Source organism: Macrobrachium rosenbergii, chromosome 28, assembly GCF_040412425.1.
Source record: "Macrobrachium rosenbergii isolate ZJJX-2024 chromosome 28, ASM4041242v1, whole genome shotgun sequence".
Lineage (NCBI taxonomy): Eukaryota > Metazoa > Arthropoda > Malacostraca > Decapoda > Palaemonidae > Macrobrachium > Macrobrachium rosenbergii.
The window spans coordinates 12511736-12532500 of NC_089768.1; the positions used below are offsets into that span (position 1 = coordinate 12511736).

At 39.1% G+C, this 20765-nt stretch overlaps 1 protein-coding gene across 43 annotated transcripts in view; it reads right to left on the minus strand.

Moving 5' to 3' along the window:
• The window catches only part of LOC136854032 (dystrophin, isoforms A/C/F/G/H-like), a 1916343-nt gene that overhangs the window by 1587430 nt on the left and 308148 nt on the right, over positions 1-20765 (minus strand). For 18 of the 43 annotated variants that reach the window (XM_067130051.1, XM_067130044.1, XM_067130047.1 and 15 more), the window contains 2 exons: positions 10658-13150; positions 6261-10376 (listed from right to left, as the gene is read on the minus strand). The exons of 12 other annotated variants lie outside the window; for them this stretch is intronic. In XM_067130051.1, the coding sequence (XP_066986152.1) occupies positions 6261-10376; positions 10658-13150 (6609 nt within the window). The remainder of the gene's footprint in view (positions 1-6260; positions 10377-10657; positions 13151-20765) is intronic. 13 more of the 43 variants (XM_067130052.1, XM_067130049.1, XM_067130041.1 and 10 more) reach the window with 3 other exon arrangements.

Sequence of the window (20765 nt, forward strand, 5' to 3'; positions counted from 1 at the left end):
TTAAAGTTTAAATCACCCATACCCATCACATGTAATTGGGCAGGTTACCCAAGTGAATTTAATACTGGTACTATATGGTTAAGATTGGTATTCTGTAAGAACAACTCATTGGTATTTAGAGATTATTACTGGTTCTATATGGTTAACATTGGTTTCTTTAAGAAGAATTCGATGGTATTTAGAGATTATCTGGACTATCATGTGGTGTTGGCACAATATGCTAGTGAGGTGGCAAGGTTTAACTCAATTACATGAATTGCTATGAAAGAGCATGGTATCATTTGGTCTCGATAATATTCTACTCATAGTTGTTTGAAAGACACTAGGTAGTCTATCCCTTTTTGGTGCACGCGATTTGAAATATGTTTTCAAAACCTACAATAAATTTAGTTTCTTTTGCTGTTTCATCCAAGCAGCTCTCAGTGAAGGCCAAGTACTTCTTCTCAAGGCTATCCTATTCTGGAGTGCCCAGGTTCCAGATTCTTACTGGTGTTAAAGCTCTAATGAAAACCTGCAGGGTGGTGGCCAATCCAAAATATATGACTGCTCATAACAACTACAAGAACTTGAAAAAGTTTAGGCGACTATGACCATGGAAACATATTCATATTTCTTTTTTTGCTAGACTGAAGTCCAGAGAGTACAGTCTCCATCTGGCTAGGCATCTGGTAAGGGAATTGATTTAAAGCATTGAGATCAATTATGTTATTCCAGCTCCTGTAAATCTCACCTCTTAGGGTAAAGGTTCTGCTCTCAGAATCTATGACCTCCAATATTTCAGGAGGGTAAGCTCCTAATGGGAATATGAGGTCACTGGAAGAGGCTTTATTCCCTTCTTTTTCTTCTGAAAGGTTTACTAGTATACTTTTATTGTCTCTTTCCTCAAATGGAAGGCTACTGACTTCCCTGCTGGTATTTCAAAATGGAGCTGCCTAAGATCTCAATTGTCCTATACCGTAAAAGATCAAGGTTGTCAGTGAGATTCCCTGTTTCTAGCTAGTAACTGTGACTGCCCAATACCTTCTAGGGAAAGCATACCTCAAGCCTCTCAGCACAGGCCACTCAACATCAAAATATTCCTTGAAACTTTGCAAGGTCTCCCTAAATTCTGCCCAAGCATCAGCTGGAATCTCCTTATGAGAAACATCAGGCTGGGCAGGATGAACTAGAGCAGCAGGATTGCTGCCATCCATCAGAGAGTGTCTTGGGTGAAGGACTAAGAATCACAGGATAAACAAGAATATCAGGGGAGGAGAGGGTTCCTTGTTGGGTCCTCCTCAATGTTGGATTATTGTATGGGAGAGCCTGGATCGCCTACCAAGCCGGTGCTCCTTGGCCTTTAGGTTCAGTAAGGAAAGCTCAGCGACTTGGTCCACTTTCTGCCCATTATTCAGGGTATCTGTTCCAATCAATGATTCCTCATCTCCATCAGAAAATTCTTAAGGGGAAATCATGGATTCTGACATCTCGGCATTACACCTGAGCATGGAATATACTTGGGACAGGAAAGAGACATCCATTGGCAGAGTTTTGCTGGGAAGAGGTACTCCGTTCCACCCACACTCCTACCGAACACATGAACCCAAAGGGTTAGTTTAAACTGAGCCCCATCATCATTTGGGATGGCTTCCTGAAACATGTTGCAAACTTGTATATCTGGTAACCACCCAAATTCACCATCATGTCTAAAATGGCCATGCTTGTAGCAGGGGGTATGTGTCATTCCTGCAGGCAATAAGCAGGTTTCACAGTTTGTGACCTTTAGTTCTTATTTATTAACGATCCAGTAATTAGGTAAAAACAAAGGGCACAAAAAACAGTAAGATGCAATCCTCATATGTTCACTGGCTAAGCAGAATGCACACTAGGACAAACAGATCAACTTGGTTATAAGTACACAACCATGATGAGCAATTACGAGACAAGCTCTTTAAAACAAAAATCATATTATAATCTACTTCAAATAGTTTTAACAAAAAGAAAGTTGACACAAAGAAAGTTGAGTACAGGAAAATTTTTGATCCTACTAAAAATATGCATCTAACCCAGACAGATACACTGTAATATCAGTGTCTGTACTGTACTGGTAAGGGCACAATGAGAGATTCGTTGAATTAAGGTTCATAAAGATAACTAATGATAAAATGAAACCCAGCATGGCAGAGGAATATCAGCAGACCCTCCTAAACAATAAAGAGTAAGAGGAATCAAACAAAAAATACTCATCTATTGAAGAAAACAAAATTCCATTATAATGAAAGCCCTCAGAGCACTTTCTATATGGTTTTTAAGACGTGAAAATACAAGCAAGCTCAACTTACGAATGTAAACAACAAGCAATATGTACTCAGGACACTCTGGAGGGAAAACAAAATTCAAATTTTACAATAAAACTGGGAATATAATTAGGAAACACTATTCTGTAGGTAACTTTAAACTATGCTTGTGACTTTCCTCAGCAGACAGTTACATGTTGGCAATAAGGCAATGCTCAATGAAAAAACTCTTTTAGTAGAAAAGTGGTGCTTACTTTAGTATGCCACATCTGAGGAAGAAGGGAGAATTATGATCTTTTGCATAGCTACTGTAGGCAGGATGGAGAACCTACCTGCCCTGAGTCCATTTGTTCCATCACTGTACCAATAATGGCACTATTTCAGATAAGACCAGCTATGAGTGAATTCTTGTTATTAGTCGGTCCGTCTTATGGGGCCCCTATGAGACCATATGGGTACCTTCTCTGAGGCTGAGTAGCAGCTATAAAAAATAGGTTTTCCTATGTAAAGAAAAAACTTTTTTGTTTCTGACAAAAAATTAAATATCTAAACCATGTCTCTCATCCTCTAGTGGCTGCAGACAAAGCAGTCATGTATCTTATTACCTTTACTCTCCTCATCTCAATCCATTTTTTATCCTGGTGCATCACTAACCATCTTACACATTTGTTCCACCTAAAAATTTATCAAGGAATTAACTTCTATATGTTACAGTTTTTCCTCAATCCGAGGCAAACTTAACAGATTTGACATTCACCAGCAGACAGGCAATGGGCAGAGTAGGTCTTGTAACTTCTGCCTACCGATATCACTCCAATTAGAGAGCCAATACCTAATTCAATGACCTTCCTGCTTAAGTCGCTATCCAGCTCTCTAAGCCAATTGTTTCTTTGTTAAAAAAAATCAACATTTTCCAAATAAAATTTAGGTTTTACTCATACAGACCACTGCACTGCACTGAGGTCTCTTCCTGGAGCCTAAGCTTCACAATGATTGGAGCAGATGAGGGAAATAAAGTTGTCAACCCTACCAAAAGGTGTTTCTAGTCCCATCTTGTGAGTGCAATCTTCTTTCTTTAAAAATGAGTGTACTGTCAATACTTTGAACTAAAACATGAGGTTATCTATTGCAATTGTTTTCAGAAAATTCTCATATTTTGAAGAAGTTAAGATTAGTTACTTTCACAGCCAAAGCCTCCAATTCACTCATTTTTCATTTATGAAATTGAAAAAATTACATATCAACTGTTTATAAGCACAAAAGTTTCAACAAACTTTTAAAATTCCCTCCTGACATCGTTACATGAATTCCATTCTCTCATTTTCTTCGGGCCATTAATCAAACCTAAGCAACTCAATGCAGTAATGAAATAATGCAGCTGAAAAGAAAGGTAAAGCTGAAAAAGGAATTCCAAATATCTTAGCTATGGTGCCAGAAATATCTCCAAATCACTTATCACTATATAAAATTATGATAAAATGATGTAAGATCCTAATGCACTCAGCATTATCACTTTTTTTTTTACATTTTTTTACAATTATAACAGTAATATTTACTTCAGTTTAACTTTTCATTTTTGTTCCACTACATATTCAACACCATACATGAACATCATTGCATGTACATTTCATCAGTTTTTAACCCTTAACCCTTAGTGGACGGATTGAGCTTCAGTGTGAAGTAAAACAGGTTTGGGGAGGTGGACGGATTGAGCTTCAGTGTGAAGCAGAATTATGCACCACTGTTATGGTAAGAATGATTCGAAACAAAGGTGCCAATACTCCTATATGCTATAAATTCACTAATGACAACTTTTATACAGATGTGAGAGTGAGGCCAGTATCAGTAATGCTTGTGACTTCAAGGGGAAAGGTACTGCATCTCTCTCTCTCACGAGTCTTTTTGTAAATTTGCATGTAAATATACGAAGGGGTTGCTGTTGTTTTTTGTTTTTGTCTTTTACGATAGTATGTCAGTTGTAAATGTAACTTTACAAAGAAAATTGCAAAGAAATATTAGAAAAAGCATGTAAAAGTAAAAAAAAAGTTACTGAATCTTCCTTCTCGTAAATTTACGTGAATATTTTAGAACAAATATGCAAAATATTTGTTACTGCTTTTATTTCTTATCTGTTTTGATATTGTGTGAGCAGTAATAATAATTTTACAAAATCCCAAAAACTTATTTATTAGAAAAAACATACATAAGTTGGTAAAATTTACGATTGTCTTGTAAATGAGGCCCCACAAGGGGTTGTAAATAGTCATTTTCAACTTCTCGTGAAAGGTAGGGAAAATTTTTTAGAGTTTTTTTATTCATACAGTGTGAATGTACGTGTCATTCTCTTTCCATTGATGTGATATTTTTTTTATTTTGCCGACCTCAAAGTTTCCCCGGTCTGGGGTGCTGCACATTGATAGATTATGCCGTCCCTTAAGGGTTAAGGGACTGGCTAAATATATATCAAACACACCCTCATACCAGGCAAACTTTATGGTTGGCCAATTTAAGAAAAAAACACATCAATGGAAAGAGGAAGATTTGCAAATGCACATGGTATAAGAAAAAAAAATTTCTAAACATTTTTCCCTACCTCCCACGGGAAGTTGAAAGTGACTCTTTACAACCCTGTGTGGGACCTCTTTACAAGTCACTAGCAAAAATACTGTCTGCTAATTTTACCAAGTTATATATGTTTTTTCTAATACTTTATTTGATTTTATTTTGTAAAATTATAATTACAGCTCACACAATATCATAACAGATAAGAACTAAAATCAGTAACTTATTCTGAGTACAGTGTATTTGTTGTAAAATATTTACAAGATTTACTGTGATGGGGAGATGCAGTAACTTTTTGTGAGGAATACTGTACATGTTTTTTCTAATATTTCTTTGCACTTTTCTTTGCAAAATTACAATTAAGTATAGCTGACATACTATCATAAAAGATAAGAACTAAAACCAACAGCAATCCCTGGGTATATTTATGAGCAAATAAATAAAAAGATGTCATGGGAGAGAGAGGCGCAATACATTCCCCCATCAAGTCTTACAGCACACTAATTCCCCTGCCCCCCCTCTGTCCTGTGATCAGCTACACGGTTGCCATAAATCATTTATCGACCATTGAAGTGCTATGAACATCTTTCCCGCTAAATTCATCTAAATCATACGGCGCGTATTATTAATACTCATGTGAGTTAGCCCGTCCATCACTCAAAGCCTGTTATAGATACTCATATGATGATGCCCGTCCATTAAGGGTTAACAAGCAATTCATGAATAATAATTTTCACTATGACATCTTTATAAAGTAACTGGAACTTAATCATACAATTCATGGCACTGTAACTTCGTAGTTCACAGTAATGTTATATATGTTACATGGAAAAGTTTCACTCATGAATCTAATATTAAATTTCCAGTTGCTGGACTGTTTTTAATAAATCCACAAAAATAATATGAGATGACAAATACTTCAAGTTGTATGCTATCTAAAGGGCATAAATATAAGCCTCTTCAGTGTGCATGTACTCGTTTTAAAATACAATTCGTATAACTATTGTTTCCTGAAATATTTTACAAACAGTCTTTGAAGACCAAGATGCATGAACTTTTCAGACTTAAAACAAAAATAAGAAGGAAAAGTAAAACTGACTTAAATTACATGTTACTTATTCACTGCAAAGAAGAAAAATCTCGAACACATTTTAAGAAATATCTTCCACAATGAAAAGCATGCAAAACATAATCTTTGGTTTTCAAAGACTTCCTTTACAACTTACAGCTTAACAAAATTGAAGGTATCACCTAACTCCTACTGTCATACCCAACACAATTTCGAGTTCCTAAACAATTCACACCATTTCAAAAATCTCCATTTAAAGAACAGATAATCTCTCTTTACAAAACCACACAAAGGTTAATAGCATCAGGGCCATGCATCACTCCTTGCCATAAATAAGAATGCAATATACTTACTAGGGTTTCATACAAATCTGAGGAGCCTGACTTTAATGCATCATGCTCAGAGGAAGACTTAGGAGAAGATAAAATTATTTTTGATTGTTCTTCTGGAATATAATTTGCAATATCTGCAGGTGAGTGTGGGACATAGTGAATTTCCTTTGGGCGTGCTCCTGAAGATGATACTATAGCTTTAAGATTAGTTTCTGCACATGGAACATAATGAATATCCTTATCCAACATCACTTTCACTTCTTTCGATGCTGAGACATGAACTTGTGCTTCAGCTACAGTTTTTACTCTGGAGTCCTCAAATAATTCTTTAGATTTTTTAGAAATGGACTGCTGCTTTAAAGCTAAGTTTTCCTGCTTACCAGTATCCTTCTCTTTGCCATTTTCATTAACAGGAACAGCAGGAACGTAATGGATTTTGGTGCCTGTTGTCTGGATTTTAGGTGCATCCTTACCACCTTCTTCTTCATCTGAAGTGATTGCAGTTTCTTTAACAGAATGAAGTGCCTTTTCTACTGATGAAAACTCTTTTTCCTGCCTATACTTTGTTGGGACAATAACCGAAGGAGTTTCAAGAACTGCATCCTCTGGAATTGGCACATATGGGACATAGTGAATCTTCTTCTCTTTCAAAGGAGAAGACCCAACTTTGCTTGATGATCTTTCCTTTTCTTGGTTCTGAGAAGTTTTCTGCATCTGATGTACCCCTTGACTTTCACTTGAGTCTAAAGGCAGTTCCTGTGCTCTATTTGTGGAGAGAGAAGAGCACTTTGCTTCATCATCTACTTTGGTAGGCATCTTATCCTTCTCAGATGATGGTAGCGGAGTTGTTTTCTGTTTTTTATTGGTGTTGTCTTTAACCATTTCTTCTTTCTCCTGACAGACATCTGGAGTCTTTCCTATAGGAACATGTGGTACATAATCAACTGGTACAGAAGGCTTCAAGTTATCAGTTTCATTTCCTCTTTTGCCATCTTCAGTAACTAAAGGAACATGTGGTACATAAGATATATGTGAAGCTATGGGATGCGATCCAGTTAATCTCTTAATATCTACTGGCACATCTACTGGATATTTAGTTTCCTTTGAGATTAACAGTTTTTCTGACATATTGGTTTTGTCTAGACCTACAAAAGACTTCTTCTCAATCTCTTTAAGATCAAATGTCTTCAGATGTAATTCTGTAACAATACCACTTCCCTTTTCCTGAGTGTCACTTTCCTCCTTCCTCTTATGGATATGTGGTATATACTGACTCTTTACCATTATCTCCTCAGAATCCTCTGAAACTTGCTTCATATTTCCATCACTGACTTCTGCTTTGGGAGCAACTGCACCATACTTAATACCTGGAGGCTGGTATGGAAGATACTGGAGCTTTCTTTCCTTTAAACTCTGATCTCTTGGTATTACTTTGGATTTCCCCCCATCTATAGATTTTATGTTTGATTCAGCTTTCAGAGGAATAATTTCTTGCAATGACTCTAATTTAATGTCTACTTTCCTGGATTGTTTGATAGATTCAAAAGGTATTTCAACTTCATGGGAATTCTGAATTCCTATACTGGGTGTTTCCACCACTTGTAAATCATCTTGCTTTGTATCATGATGTACTTCCGTAAGAAATGTGACTTTATTAGCTGAAACATTTTCAGATTCACTTTGAGTATTGAGTTTCTGTAACAAATTTTCAAGACTTGCTCCTCTCGAAGAAAGTTGTGAACTCTTCAAAAGAGAATCAAATGATGACTCTATTTTCATTTCTTCTAATCCTCCCTCCTCCAAAGGTATTTGTTTTTCATCCTCTTCTCCCCCAGGATCTTCTGAACCAGCAAGAGTGCCAATAACAGTAACTGCAACACCATACTTGTCTTTAACATCTACTGAGCCTTCAAAATCATAATACGACAAAGCTTCAGACATAGCATCTTCCTCAGTAGTGTTTGTCCTGTATGTGTAACCACTAGGCATGGCAGATCTAAAGCCTTGTACAAAAGCAATATCATCAATACTCACATCCACATCACTTCCCTCCCCTGACCTGACATAGCTTTCATACCCAGAAAAATTTGTAGGATCTATTAATGCTGCTTCACCACCCAGTGGTATGCCTTCTTCCGAGATTTCAGAGTTAACTTCTGCATCTGGAGCTAATTCTTTATCCAACTTTCTTGAATGAACTTCCATTTCTAGCATGCAAACATCCTGTGATGGATTGCAAATCCCTTCTGGACCAGTTCCTATGGGACCACCTAGAACTGTTTGCGATGTGGCAAGGACAGCTTCCTTTAATGTCTCCTTTGCAGTTTCAGAAACGCTTCTCTCCCAAGCAAATGCTGGAGTATCTATTCCAGCAGTTGCTAATATTCCAGAAACTTCCAAGGGTGTTATTTCTAAGTTTTTATTAGCTACAGATAACTTTCTCCCTCCTGAGGTCTCTGTTCTACTATTACTAAGAGTCGACATTCCTTTATGAGTAACATCAGGAATGGCCCCAAGAATTGTTTGAGGTTTGGCTTCCACAATATTTTCTTTAGTCATTTTAGAGACATTCAGTTTGCAAGAAAATGAAGGTCTTTCTGTGGAGCCTGATGTTATAGGTTCTAGTACTTCTGCTGTTAAAATGTCAGTATTTTCTTTCCTTTTCAACAACTTTCTTCCATCATTACTTTTTGCATTTTCATCGTTATCTTTCTTATATTCTGCAGTTTTGAGAACTTGTTTAGATGTGCCTGAAACAATAACATTTCCAGAGCTGCCTGAACAAGGATATTCTATCTGTACAATTTCAGACATAACAGCACCTTCCCTACCATGATCTGGTTCAAAACTGAATGCCTTAGTTGGAAAGACTGGCGTGGATATTGAGGAGGTTATCTCTTCTGGTGCTACTTCTACAACACTTGATGCTGTGGATATTTTTCTTTCAATACTTTGAACACCAATTCTCTGATCACCTTCCACTGTGTTTCCGCTGCTAGCTACTAAAGTAACAGACGATGTCTTACGTTTTCTACTGTGTGAATCTGATTCACTTACACTGATTAATGCATCTTGAACTTCAGCAGCAGAGAGTTCTTCCATAATTGCTGTTGATTTACTTGGACTTCCATCATCTAACTTCCCAATGGTTGCATCATCAGAGACCTGGACAGTCTGACATGTCATAACTAGATGGTCACTAACATCTTCTTGGGCAGTAACAGAAGTTTGTCTCTTGAACGCAAAAGATCTTGTAGACTCACTTGCAACCTCAAAACTTCCAGCAACTTCCTCCAGGGACAAGTCAATTTCCTGAGAAGCAGATGATATTTTGCGATTCAGTATGTCTGATTCTAGTACTTTTTCAGTACATTCAGAGCCATGCTGAGAAGGCCTGGTGACAACGGGTTTTTTTCTCTCTTTAGAATCCTCTATCTGGTATATAACTTCAACAGTGGTACCACTTTCCATATCAGATGCTTCTATTACATGTATAGGAATTTCTCTGCCTCTTTTTACATTCTCAGGTGGCGGATTACTTTCACCTTCAATAATGTTAGGAGGTAGTGTGGTTACTGCTTCTCTTACGGTTCTTGGAAACACTTCTGAGACAGTGCCAAAAATTTTATTACATGGCAATCCATCAGGGATAAGATCCATAGCTATTTCAGTAGTAACAAATTCATTGTTAATGGATACGTTTGAAATGCGTCTTTCAATTTCAGGAGCAACTCTTTTTGACTCACTAGTAGCTGAGGCACTGGAGATACCAGACGAATTATTTATGACGGTTACAGATAAGGGCTCTTCAGAGGAGGTCACTTTCATTTGTTCATGCTCATGAATAATTTTTTTGTTACTATCACTAATCATGACATTGTGTCTAGAGAAAAAGTCCAACATGGATGATGACATCCCACTGGCAGAATGAGTTACAGTGGCCTGAGAACTAGTGGCTGAGGACATTGTATTCTCTGTCATCTGAATGCTATGAATATCTTCAGTGGCAGATAGTGATGCTTCAGGGTGATCAGATGTAACAGGTGAGATAGTAGGAGTAACCAAAGACCAATGAGCAGCAGCAGGCTTAGAAAAAGAATCTAGTGAAGAGTTGTCTATCTCACATGCTGGGATTACCTGAAAGCAAAGAGGAAGCACAGTGTCTGAAGACACCCAGAAGGATGTTACAGACTGAAATATAAAAATGGGCAAGGCCAAGGGGGGAAAATTCTCATGCTAAAGCAGGGGTAGTAGCAGATTAAAGAGTTTTACCCTTCACCAAAAGAGGATATTCTGCTTTCAGACAATAATGTGACTGTTTGGTTATAAAAAACTTAATGACACCTACAAACTCAACATAAAATAAAACTAAAATAGAACAACAGTATTATAACACGGACCATATAAATGAAACTTACCTTCTCATCTGTTCTTGTTAACTCTTCATCCAGTCCAACAGTAAAGGCTGGACATTCAATCACTGTTGGCCGTCTTGTCTTTTTTGTATCATCATCTGAAGAACTACTTGAACTAGAAGAAGCAGGAGTAATGGCAATTTTATTTTTATCACTATTTGAATCATGCTGATTCTGATTCCCACCTTTCTTAAGCTTTTCCTCATCATGCTTCATTACATTACCACTTGTTTTTCTTTCAAAGTCTGGTATATCATCATCAGTATCTGCATTTTCTTCTCTTACTTGTTCCATTATCAAGTTGTTTTTACTTTCTGTAGATTCTGAGTCAGTAGCAATAGCTTCTGCAGAACTTGATCTAGATATCAGAGTAACTAAAACTGCTTCCTCTGCCTCCGGTAATCGATTTTCAGTTGATGACACCAAAGTCATTCCATGTACTACTTGTGAACTATGAACTGAAACTTTCTGAACACTCTGAACAGATCCTTGCTCTTTGCTATCACTCTGTTCTTCTTTTATAGAAACAGACTTCTTCTCTCTCATTTCCTCTTTGTTTGAATGCTCAGAAGCATTCTCCTTATTTTGATTTACAGAATCATCAAGTACTGGAGTGCTTGTAACAAGGACTTTAAATGGCATTTCTAAAGGTGTAGTGTGGCTTCTTTCATATGAGCCTTTGGCCTGAGCAAATTCAATATCCCCTACATGCACCTCCTGTATCTTAAATTCTATTGGAAGGGCCTCTGAATCAGTATCTTTCATGACAATATCATCAATACTAAGATTTTCTGCCTTGTTTGAATCCTTCATGGAGGATATTGCCTCATGATCAGACGATTCTTTCACAGCATTTTTCGTTTCACTGTCCGAATCACTAAGCTCTGTATCACTCATAACTTCTTCTAATTCAGCAATCATAGCTTGCAGTTTTTCAACAGGAAGCTGTTCATAATCTTTTCCCACCTTATTAACTTCCACATTACAAACTTCAAGTTTTCCAGAGGTATTTGCTAACAAGTTATCTGACACATCAGTTTCCATAACTTTGTGCTGATCCTCATCCCCAAGCTTCACAAAGAGATTTGTATCATTTTCTACTTTTGATGATAACTGTTTGGCATTACTTAAAAATGGGTGAGTAACTGACTCACTAGTAACAATCTGAGCCCTCTGAGAAATGTGTTCAACTGTACGTACTTCTTCTAGCTTTGAAGTACTTAATGAATTACATCCCTGAGTTACCGAAGGTGAGAACAAACTGTCACCTCTAGAAGATACACTTTCTGACACTGACTCAAGGTCAGAAAATGTGGCCTCAAAATCTCTGCTGGTTTCAGATGCTGGAGCCATGTCAGTATCCACTGATGCAAGTGATTCCAAATCATCATCATCTCGTCTCCGTATTTTTAATAAGCTGAACCTTTCATCGCCACCTTGATCCAAGTCCATTTCCTTCTCAGAATTTCTTCTTCTAGCTTTCTCTATTGCAGTTAGGTCAATGTCTTTTTCTGCAACTTCTTTCAGTCCTGCAATGAGGTCATCAAAATTATCTAGGTCAGTCTCACTTTCAGTTATTTTTCTCTTTCGCTCTTTCAATGATGATTCATCAGGTGGATACTCTGGGACAGGAGAAACATCTCTAGAGGAAGAATCTAAAGATGAAGTATCAGCAACTCCACTGGAAAGTCTGTTACACTTGGTCAAACTGCTAATTTTTTCTTCAGAGGATGAGCTAGGAATGTTAAATGCAAGATGTGATATTGTCATCTTGACCTCTTCTACTTCAATTATATTCACTGAATTCTTATCTTCTGAAGTATCTGGCATCTGGGAATCTTGTTTACTAGTACTCTCTTCACATGCTTTCAATGAATTTTCTGTATCTTTTGTTGCACTGGGGTCAAGAACTTCTGATTTAGCTTTTTTCTCAACTTTAATGACACTATCCACCATTGGAGAATCACCCCACAATGAACTGTCAGCTGAGGATCCCATATCTGCAGACACTGTTTCTTCCAACTGAATGCCTTCTTTATACTGAATGTGGTTGTTTGAGTCAAGTGAAGGCTCTTGAAACAGTTTAGAACTTGATGTAGTTGAAGTTGTGTATGTTGTAGTAGTTGACATAACACTACGGACAAGATCTATGCTCTTAAGCAGACCTTGCTCCCCTACAAGATTTGTGGAACTACTTTCAGCATCCCTTGAAATGGCATGACTTTCTTGCACCTGGAACTGCTCTTTTTCCTCTTTTTCCTTAACCTGTGATGAAAGGTGTACTTCGGCAGCTCTTTCTAACATTCCTGAAGTCTGATCAAGTTGTGAGGAGTCAGATGTTAAACTAGTCAAAAAAGCTGTTTCCTTAACAGAAGAAAAATCAGTAATTGTAGAAAGAGAAGTGGTAGTGTTGGTGAGGCCAGCAGATGGTTTAGGTTCATGTGTTTCTAAGACCAATATATCACCTACTGTGTCTTGTGTATCCTGCGATGACTGCTGAAAAGACATATATGGGATCTTCCTCACCACTAAAAAAAATAGCTACTGTATATCAAGCTGAACTCCGCTAGCTTGCTATTACTTTAATGAAAGTCATCAGTTTGAATAATCATTACACTATGTTGGTGAGATCAAGCTGCTGCCGTAAGTTCTATTCCAGCAGAAGCAGTAAGGTTAACAGACCAGACACCGCATGTAGTGTTGACAGAGCCATTAGAAGGTTATTAGGAACAACTTAATTTTAAGGAAGAGGGTTAAGATAATTTGCACTCATTGACTCCTATGTCACAAATATACATAAAGTGAAAATACAATATTTACATTAGACTCCGTTCTAAAGCACAGGTTACAAAATGGCAAACATTCAAAACCCATATAAATCCTAGTTTAAATAATAGACTATTCTTAATGTAAAGGCAGTATTTAAAAGTGCATTTCTTACTCTTTTCTGAGGTATGTTGTGTTATGAATTCACAGCCTACATGAAACAGCATACATAAATAAATCATATACAAATCATTCATAGATTGTACATGTGCATGATGTCAATAATGATCCTCCAAATCTTCAAAAAACTAACAAGTATTATAATCTAACTAACTAAAGCGTTCTTGTTGCTAAAATGTACACACACACACACAAACAAACATTCATGCCCATACACCCACAGACACATAAATGTATGTATATATATATATATCTATATATATATATATATCTATATCTATATATATATATATATATATATATATATATATATATATATATATATATATATATTATATATATACAGAGAGAGAGAGAGAGAGAGAGAGAGAGAGAGAGAGAGAGAGAGAGAGAGAGAGAGAGAGAGAGAGAATGGAGTTCAAGCCTAATAAGTTTCCATCAAACCAAGTACAGGGTGCAACAAGAAAATTTTTTAACCACACCATGCCCCATTCCATATAAGATATGACTCAACTCTTTTTGCTTCCCTGTTCACAAAAAATGAAGCCACTCCGCCTCTAGCATTCTTGTGATTTGCATTCATTCTTGTGGCTTACCAGTGTCTTCCCACATAAAAGCTCTTTTGCTGTAATAATAGCCCCAAAGCATATCAACTGTACTGATGGTGGAGCTTCCAAGCCAAAGCATAAAAATGAGTGCTTTCTATTTGTGAAAAAATAAAAATTTTAATGTTGAAATTAAAAAAATCAAACCTGGGGGCTGCACAGCTTATGGAAAAAAATTTCTTTTGTTCATGAAGTGCTAAAATAAAAGAAAAAACGTTACACTGCCTTTGCTGCTGCACCACGGGCTGCAAAAGCACCGTAAACTGTGCATAATAAGATTTAATCAGGGTGGCAAAGGCATCACATATGAAAGTGGACTGTAAGTATTGGAAAAGAATGTCCATTGACAGTAACAAGACAGTAACAGGCCTTAAGCTTGTATAAGAACTTTTGAAGAAAACTTAAAACAGAAGAGGACATCAAGTCATTCACCACAACCAAAGGGGTGGTTGCATATGTTTAGATGTAGATGTAATCTGAAGAGTATAAAAATTACTGAAGAGGCTGCATTTACTGATAAGAAAGATGAGACACATTTCTTTTGTTGGCCATCAACAGTCTCCCCAACAGTCCTCCAGCCATTGCATCTTCATTTGCTCTGCCTTTTTTGGTATCAAAAGATGATGATGTTGATGGTCAAACACAAGGCCAAAAGCTTAATGCATAGCGCATTATAACAATGGCTACATAATCACTCCCACAGCACCATCACTTATTCCTCAATGTAAGTATTGTACCAATTATTGTACTACCACAGAGAGAGAGAGAGAGAGAGAGAGAGAGAGAGAGAGAGAGAGAGAGAGAGAGAGAGAGATAATGCAAAAGAGGAGAGAGAGAGACTCTTTAATCAAAAGTTTATCAGTTAAGTATTATCAAATAAACTTCAGCATATTATATACTGTATATATGCATGGCTGGTAATGCTGTACAGGCCTAAAGAAGTGTTGGTGACACTGTTTACACTCTTAATACAGGCTGAGAAAGGTTTTTTTGTGGGGGGAGGTGAAAGCCAGGCAAAGTTTCAAAGGTGGGTGTGGGAAGGCCAGGCAGAATGGGAGAAGAGTAAGTACTGTAGTTAGAAATGCTGTGTGGGGAGAGAAGTGTTTGTAATGCTGCTCACAGGAATAAGCACACAGAGAAAGGGTTCTGGGAGGGGGGGAGGGGGGTTGACCAGCAGGATGAGTGGAAATGAGTAGACAGGCATTTGACTTCATTAGAGCTTTTACTTTGCTTTATGATTTTTTTATGTTTGTTTTTTACATTTTATTAAAGGATATTACTGTAACTTGTAATAAAATAACCATGCACAGGACCAAAGAGAGAGAGAGAGAGAGAGAGAGAGAGAGAGAGAGAGAGAGAGAGAGAGAGAGAGAGAGAGAGAGAGAGAGAGAGAGAGAACCCAATACTGTGCTAAGAAACTCCCCTACGTACATACAGCCAATAACATGCACATGAACACACACACAAAAATACATACTGTATACCTATCTTCCCTATCATTTCTCTCTTTTCATATTTTGTTGTTTTATTGTACAGTAATTTTCACTGCACAAAATGGTAAATAATACCAAATTCTAAAGTAATTTGCATTTTTCCTAACATACGAACCTACGCTTTCATATATGGAGTACTCACACTTGGCGCGCTTTGGCTGATACTGAATCGTCTCTAAAAACAAAATCCTATCATTATGCCTATGTTTGCATGTGACCCGAGACAGCCTGACTCCTCCATTGAGTAAACCAGCCCATCCATAGCCATGCTCTACTCCCAGTATGGAGGGAGGTCAAAACTACATGGTGGTCAGAGGAGGGTAAACTTATACAGGCAGTCCCTGGTTAACAGCGATCTGGTTTTATGGGGCTTGTTCAGTGACGAAAATCAGCAATTTTCAGCGCCGAAAATTGCCGATTTCCACTTACCGGCACCGATAACTGGGTATTGGTACCGATACATACCTAACAGAGCGGCGATAACTGAAAATTGGCACTTATTCGGCGCCTATAAGCCCTGAAAATTGCCAAAAAAGCACCGAAAATCACCGATTTTCAGTTAGCAGCAATTTTCAGTTATCATCACACCCTCAGAACGGAACCCCCGCAAATAAGTGAGGAATCCCTGTACATATGAAAGCGTAGGTTTGTATGTTAGGAAAGATACAAATTACTTTAGAATTTGATATTTGTTCCAACATGAATACAAACCTACACTTTCATATGTGGAGTGCCACATGGACCCTTCATGACAAATGTGACAATGTCCTTCTCCTCCTTGGGCGGAGCTCCTCCAGAGCTCAACGTCCCTATATCACCTGTTGAGCAGCCATTAAGCCATGACTGGTCCCAAGGTGAAGGTGTCCAAGGATTTGTGTGCTAAGTCCTTGAGATAGGAGGAGAAGGTTGATTGTCTCTCCCAGACACCTGCTCTAAAGATTTGAAGGATGGAGTGGTTCTTCTTAAATGCTACTGAGGGTCTCATCCCCCTGATATCGCGGGTCCCTCACTTTGGCTGGCAGAGGGTTATTGCTGTGATCCATCTGGTATGCCCTGACTATCAATTCCCTCAACCAGAAAGAGATGGAATTTCGCAAAATCTCCTTCTCCCAGCCACTAGTGATGAAAAGTCTCCAACAGACCAGTCTGCGATAGGCTGTATGCCTGAGGTAGGTTCTCAAGAACCTTACCGGGTACAGCAACCTTTAGTCTTTTCACCCCCTACGAAGTCCATCAAGGAGGGGCCAAAGAAACCATTGAAGTTTGGGTCATAGGTGGCAGGATTCTGGGCTTTTGTCATAAATTCTGCAAAATATCATGAAACCAAATGACAACCACCCATGGGTGTGGGAGACAACGTATAAGAGGGAGTGCAATTAACCTACTCACTTAGCTGATGCCAAAACTGTTAGTAGGAAAGACTGTCTTAAAAGTCAAATCCTGGTCCGATGCCTTCTTGAGGGGCTCATAGGGTGGCAGTTTCAGGGTAGCAAGGACCTTGATCAAGCCCCACTCAGGGGGGGTTCTAGTTCCCATAGGGTACAGCCCTTTTCAAAATGCTTCACCAGGGTTTTGAAAGGTCTATACCTCTTGGTTCGAACACTTGGACAAGGGCAGCCCTGTATCCCTTGATCACTGTCATAGTAAGGACTTTCTCCTGCCGAAGGGAGATGAGAAAATATGCCACTTCCCTTATAGATGTTTTGAGGGGATTAAGACCCCTCCTAATACACCAAAGATGGAAGACTTTCCACTTTCCCTGATATATCTTGGAAGACTTTCCGCTTTCCCTGATATATCTTGAAGGACGATGGTCTGAGAGGGTCAGAGATGCTGCTGCAGTTTTCTCCGAAAACCCTTTTCTTCTGAGCTGCTTGATAGTCTCCACCCATGAAGTTGGAGGGAGGCTACCACCTGATGGTACCAACCATTATGTTCTTGTTTCAGCAATGTGGGAGTGAGAGGAAGTTCCCTTGGTATGTCCACTAGTAGATGGAGACCCACATACCTTGGGGCTACAGGCGTCATCCTCAGCCCCTGGGACACGAACAGCCTGTTAATGACCCTCCTCAGTTAACTGAATGGGGGAAGGATTACATGTCCATGTTGTCCCAGGGGTGCTGGAAGGCATCCCACAGGGTGGCCCTTTGGTCGCATACTGGAGAACAATACAATGGGAGTTTGTTGTTCCTTGCTGTGGCAAACAGGTCTAATGTGGGGTCCTCCCACAGACTCAACAACTTGTTCACGGAGCCCTGTTCCAGCAATCATTTTATACTACTATTCGGTCTCCGCTACTCAACCAATCTGCCACAATGTTCTTCTTTCCAGGGATGTATCTGGCTGTTAGCAAAAGTCCCCAGGTGTCTGATCTCTCATGCATCTCCACTACCAACTCATTCAGTTTGTGAGAGACAGTGGCCCCCCAGTAGTTTGCGTATGCCACCAATGTGGCGTTGTCGCTCATCACAACTGTGGCCTTGTCCTGGAGCAGGTCTTGAAGGCATTGGAATGCCGGTCAGATTATGCTTGTTGTTCCATGCTCCAAATCCCTGAAATGCACATGCTGTTCAGGTGAGTGCCCTATCCCCTTTGGGACGCATCTAAGTATACCAGCATCTCTGGAGGTGGATGATTTAGTTGTACTCCTCGCACGTGGTTCATCGATTCCCTCCATCACTGAAGGTCTTCCAACACCTTGTCCATCTTGTAAATGTTGTGATTGGACCTCCACACTGTCTTCTTCCTTCCCTTTCATCTGCTACTGAAGGGAACAGATCCGTGCTCTGCCCCCAGGCACCAACTTTTCTAATGACACGAGGTGGCCTATCAGCACCTGCCACTAATAAAAATAACAAAGAGAGGGAGAGTGAAAAAGAGAGAAACAGAGAGCGAGCTCTCACGATTGTTATTATCTTGAAAGCACGGTGTCACTTAACAAGTATTCATATGTCACTTTTTCATCTTTTAATTGGCTAGTACTGATGCATCATCAATTCAATACTATATGGTAGAAGATGCATGGTTGGGCAAGCACATGTTTTTTGTAAGCTTTTCCACTATTGGTGAAAACACACACATCATTACACATCACATTGAATTTTTTAGTTTTCATGGCTGATAGACATATGTGTCTTATACATATCTTCCTCTAATTGGCTACATCCAGAAAGTGTAAGTGCACTCAGTAACAAAGAGTGTTTTCCCTCTTTTTCCAGTCATGTGTGACCAGTCACTTTTTTAATGGTCTACAACTGCTTGCCATGAGCGATGCTTCCCTGGAACACATGACTTTTGTTAGGTTATTGTGTGTGTGTGTGTGCATTGCTGTGTATTATCTGTATGGCCCAACCACATCCTATGAAGGTGAGGAAGGTGATGGCCCCTCAAAAGACATTTGAAATCATCAGGAGAATTGAGGCAAATTGATCTATGGCACGTATCGTGGAGTATGGCAATACTCGGCAATCTTGCAGGATATAAAGAATTCCAAGGACAGGCTGAAGAACTACGTGACAGACTTTGGGACACTGAATAGTTAACCTTGATCTGGTTTCGTCAGCAAAGGACTACTAGCATGAACATACATGGTGCCGAGTTAGGCTGCAGCTATAAAGTTTGCAGGCCCGCATAAGGCTGCAAACTTTAAGGTATTACAAGGTTGTCTCTTTTGGTTCAAGATTTGTCACAGGCACTAACAAGAAGACTCATGGGAAGATTTGAATGCTTCCGAAGAGGGAATAGAGGAATTTTGCCAGATGTTGCAAAGACAATGAAAAAAGAAGGCCTTCTTTTTGGTCAAATCTACAACAATGACAAAACTGGTCTAGATTATCACTCTTTATCTAACACCTTGGCTGACAAGATAAGAGACGAATTTACCCTGTCAAAAGCTTTCCAAGCAATATGTGTCTGTTTTATGTGTAAATGCTTCTGGTAGTCATCATTACAAACCAGTGGTAGTTGGACATGCAAAGCAACCATGTGCCCCTTGTGGGTTGATGGACAGGGACCCAGTGATTTGGTATTATTCAGCAAAGGATTGGTTCTCCTCCAAAACTGTAACCAAATGGTTCCATAATCACTTTTGTAAGGAGGTTGTTCATCGTCAGACACAGGACCTTGGCATTGCTACGCATCATGTGAAGGCTTTGTTTCTCATGGACAGTGTGCCTGCACATCCTAATGCAACCAAGTCGGTTGGTGATGAAGGTCGTATTAGGGTTATTTATTCGCCACCTAATACAACTGCACTTACCCAACCAACGGACCAGGGTGTTACTGTTTCAACAACATGGTTATATCAGATGAAGTTCCTGGAGTAGGTGATTGTAGTGTTTAAGGAGAAAAGGAGAAAGGCTTGGTTACCCCGACACTGGAGAACCTTCAAAGGTATTTGCTGAAGTCTGCCATCTACAACTTTGCAGATGCTTGGAAAGATGTCACTGTGCAGACCCTCAACCACACTAGGAATCGTGTCCTGAAGCGATGAAGGGAGAAGAAGGCATCATGATAGATTTCCATGTTCAGAATAGATGACTTCCGTGCCACATTCACAAAAGGTGACGATATTAATGGGAATGGCTGGATGACGACAGTGACGACCCTGACTTCCAACTTTGTTTGACAGCGAGGTAGCTGCTGCAGTTGCTGCTGGTGACAAGGATGCCCTGAAGAAGACGACAACGACAATGACAACAGGGGTAAGGCTGTTTCACACAGAGCGCCTTCATACAAGCATATGCCCATGATCTTCAATACATTTACAGGCAGTCCCCGGTTAATGGCGGGATCGGTTAACAGCGATTCGGTTTTATGGTACTTGTCTAGAGATGAAAATAGGCAATTTTCGGTGCCGAAAATCACCAATTTCTGCATATCGGCGCCAATACATACCTAACAGAGACGCCGATAACTGAAAATCGGCACTTTTTGGCGCTGATAATCACCGAAAATCTCCGAAAAAGCGCCGAAATCGCCGATTTTCGGTTATCATCACACCCTCAGAAACGGAACCCCACCGATAACCGGGGACTGCCTATATTGAGATCATGGAGAACCCCAACA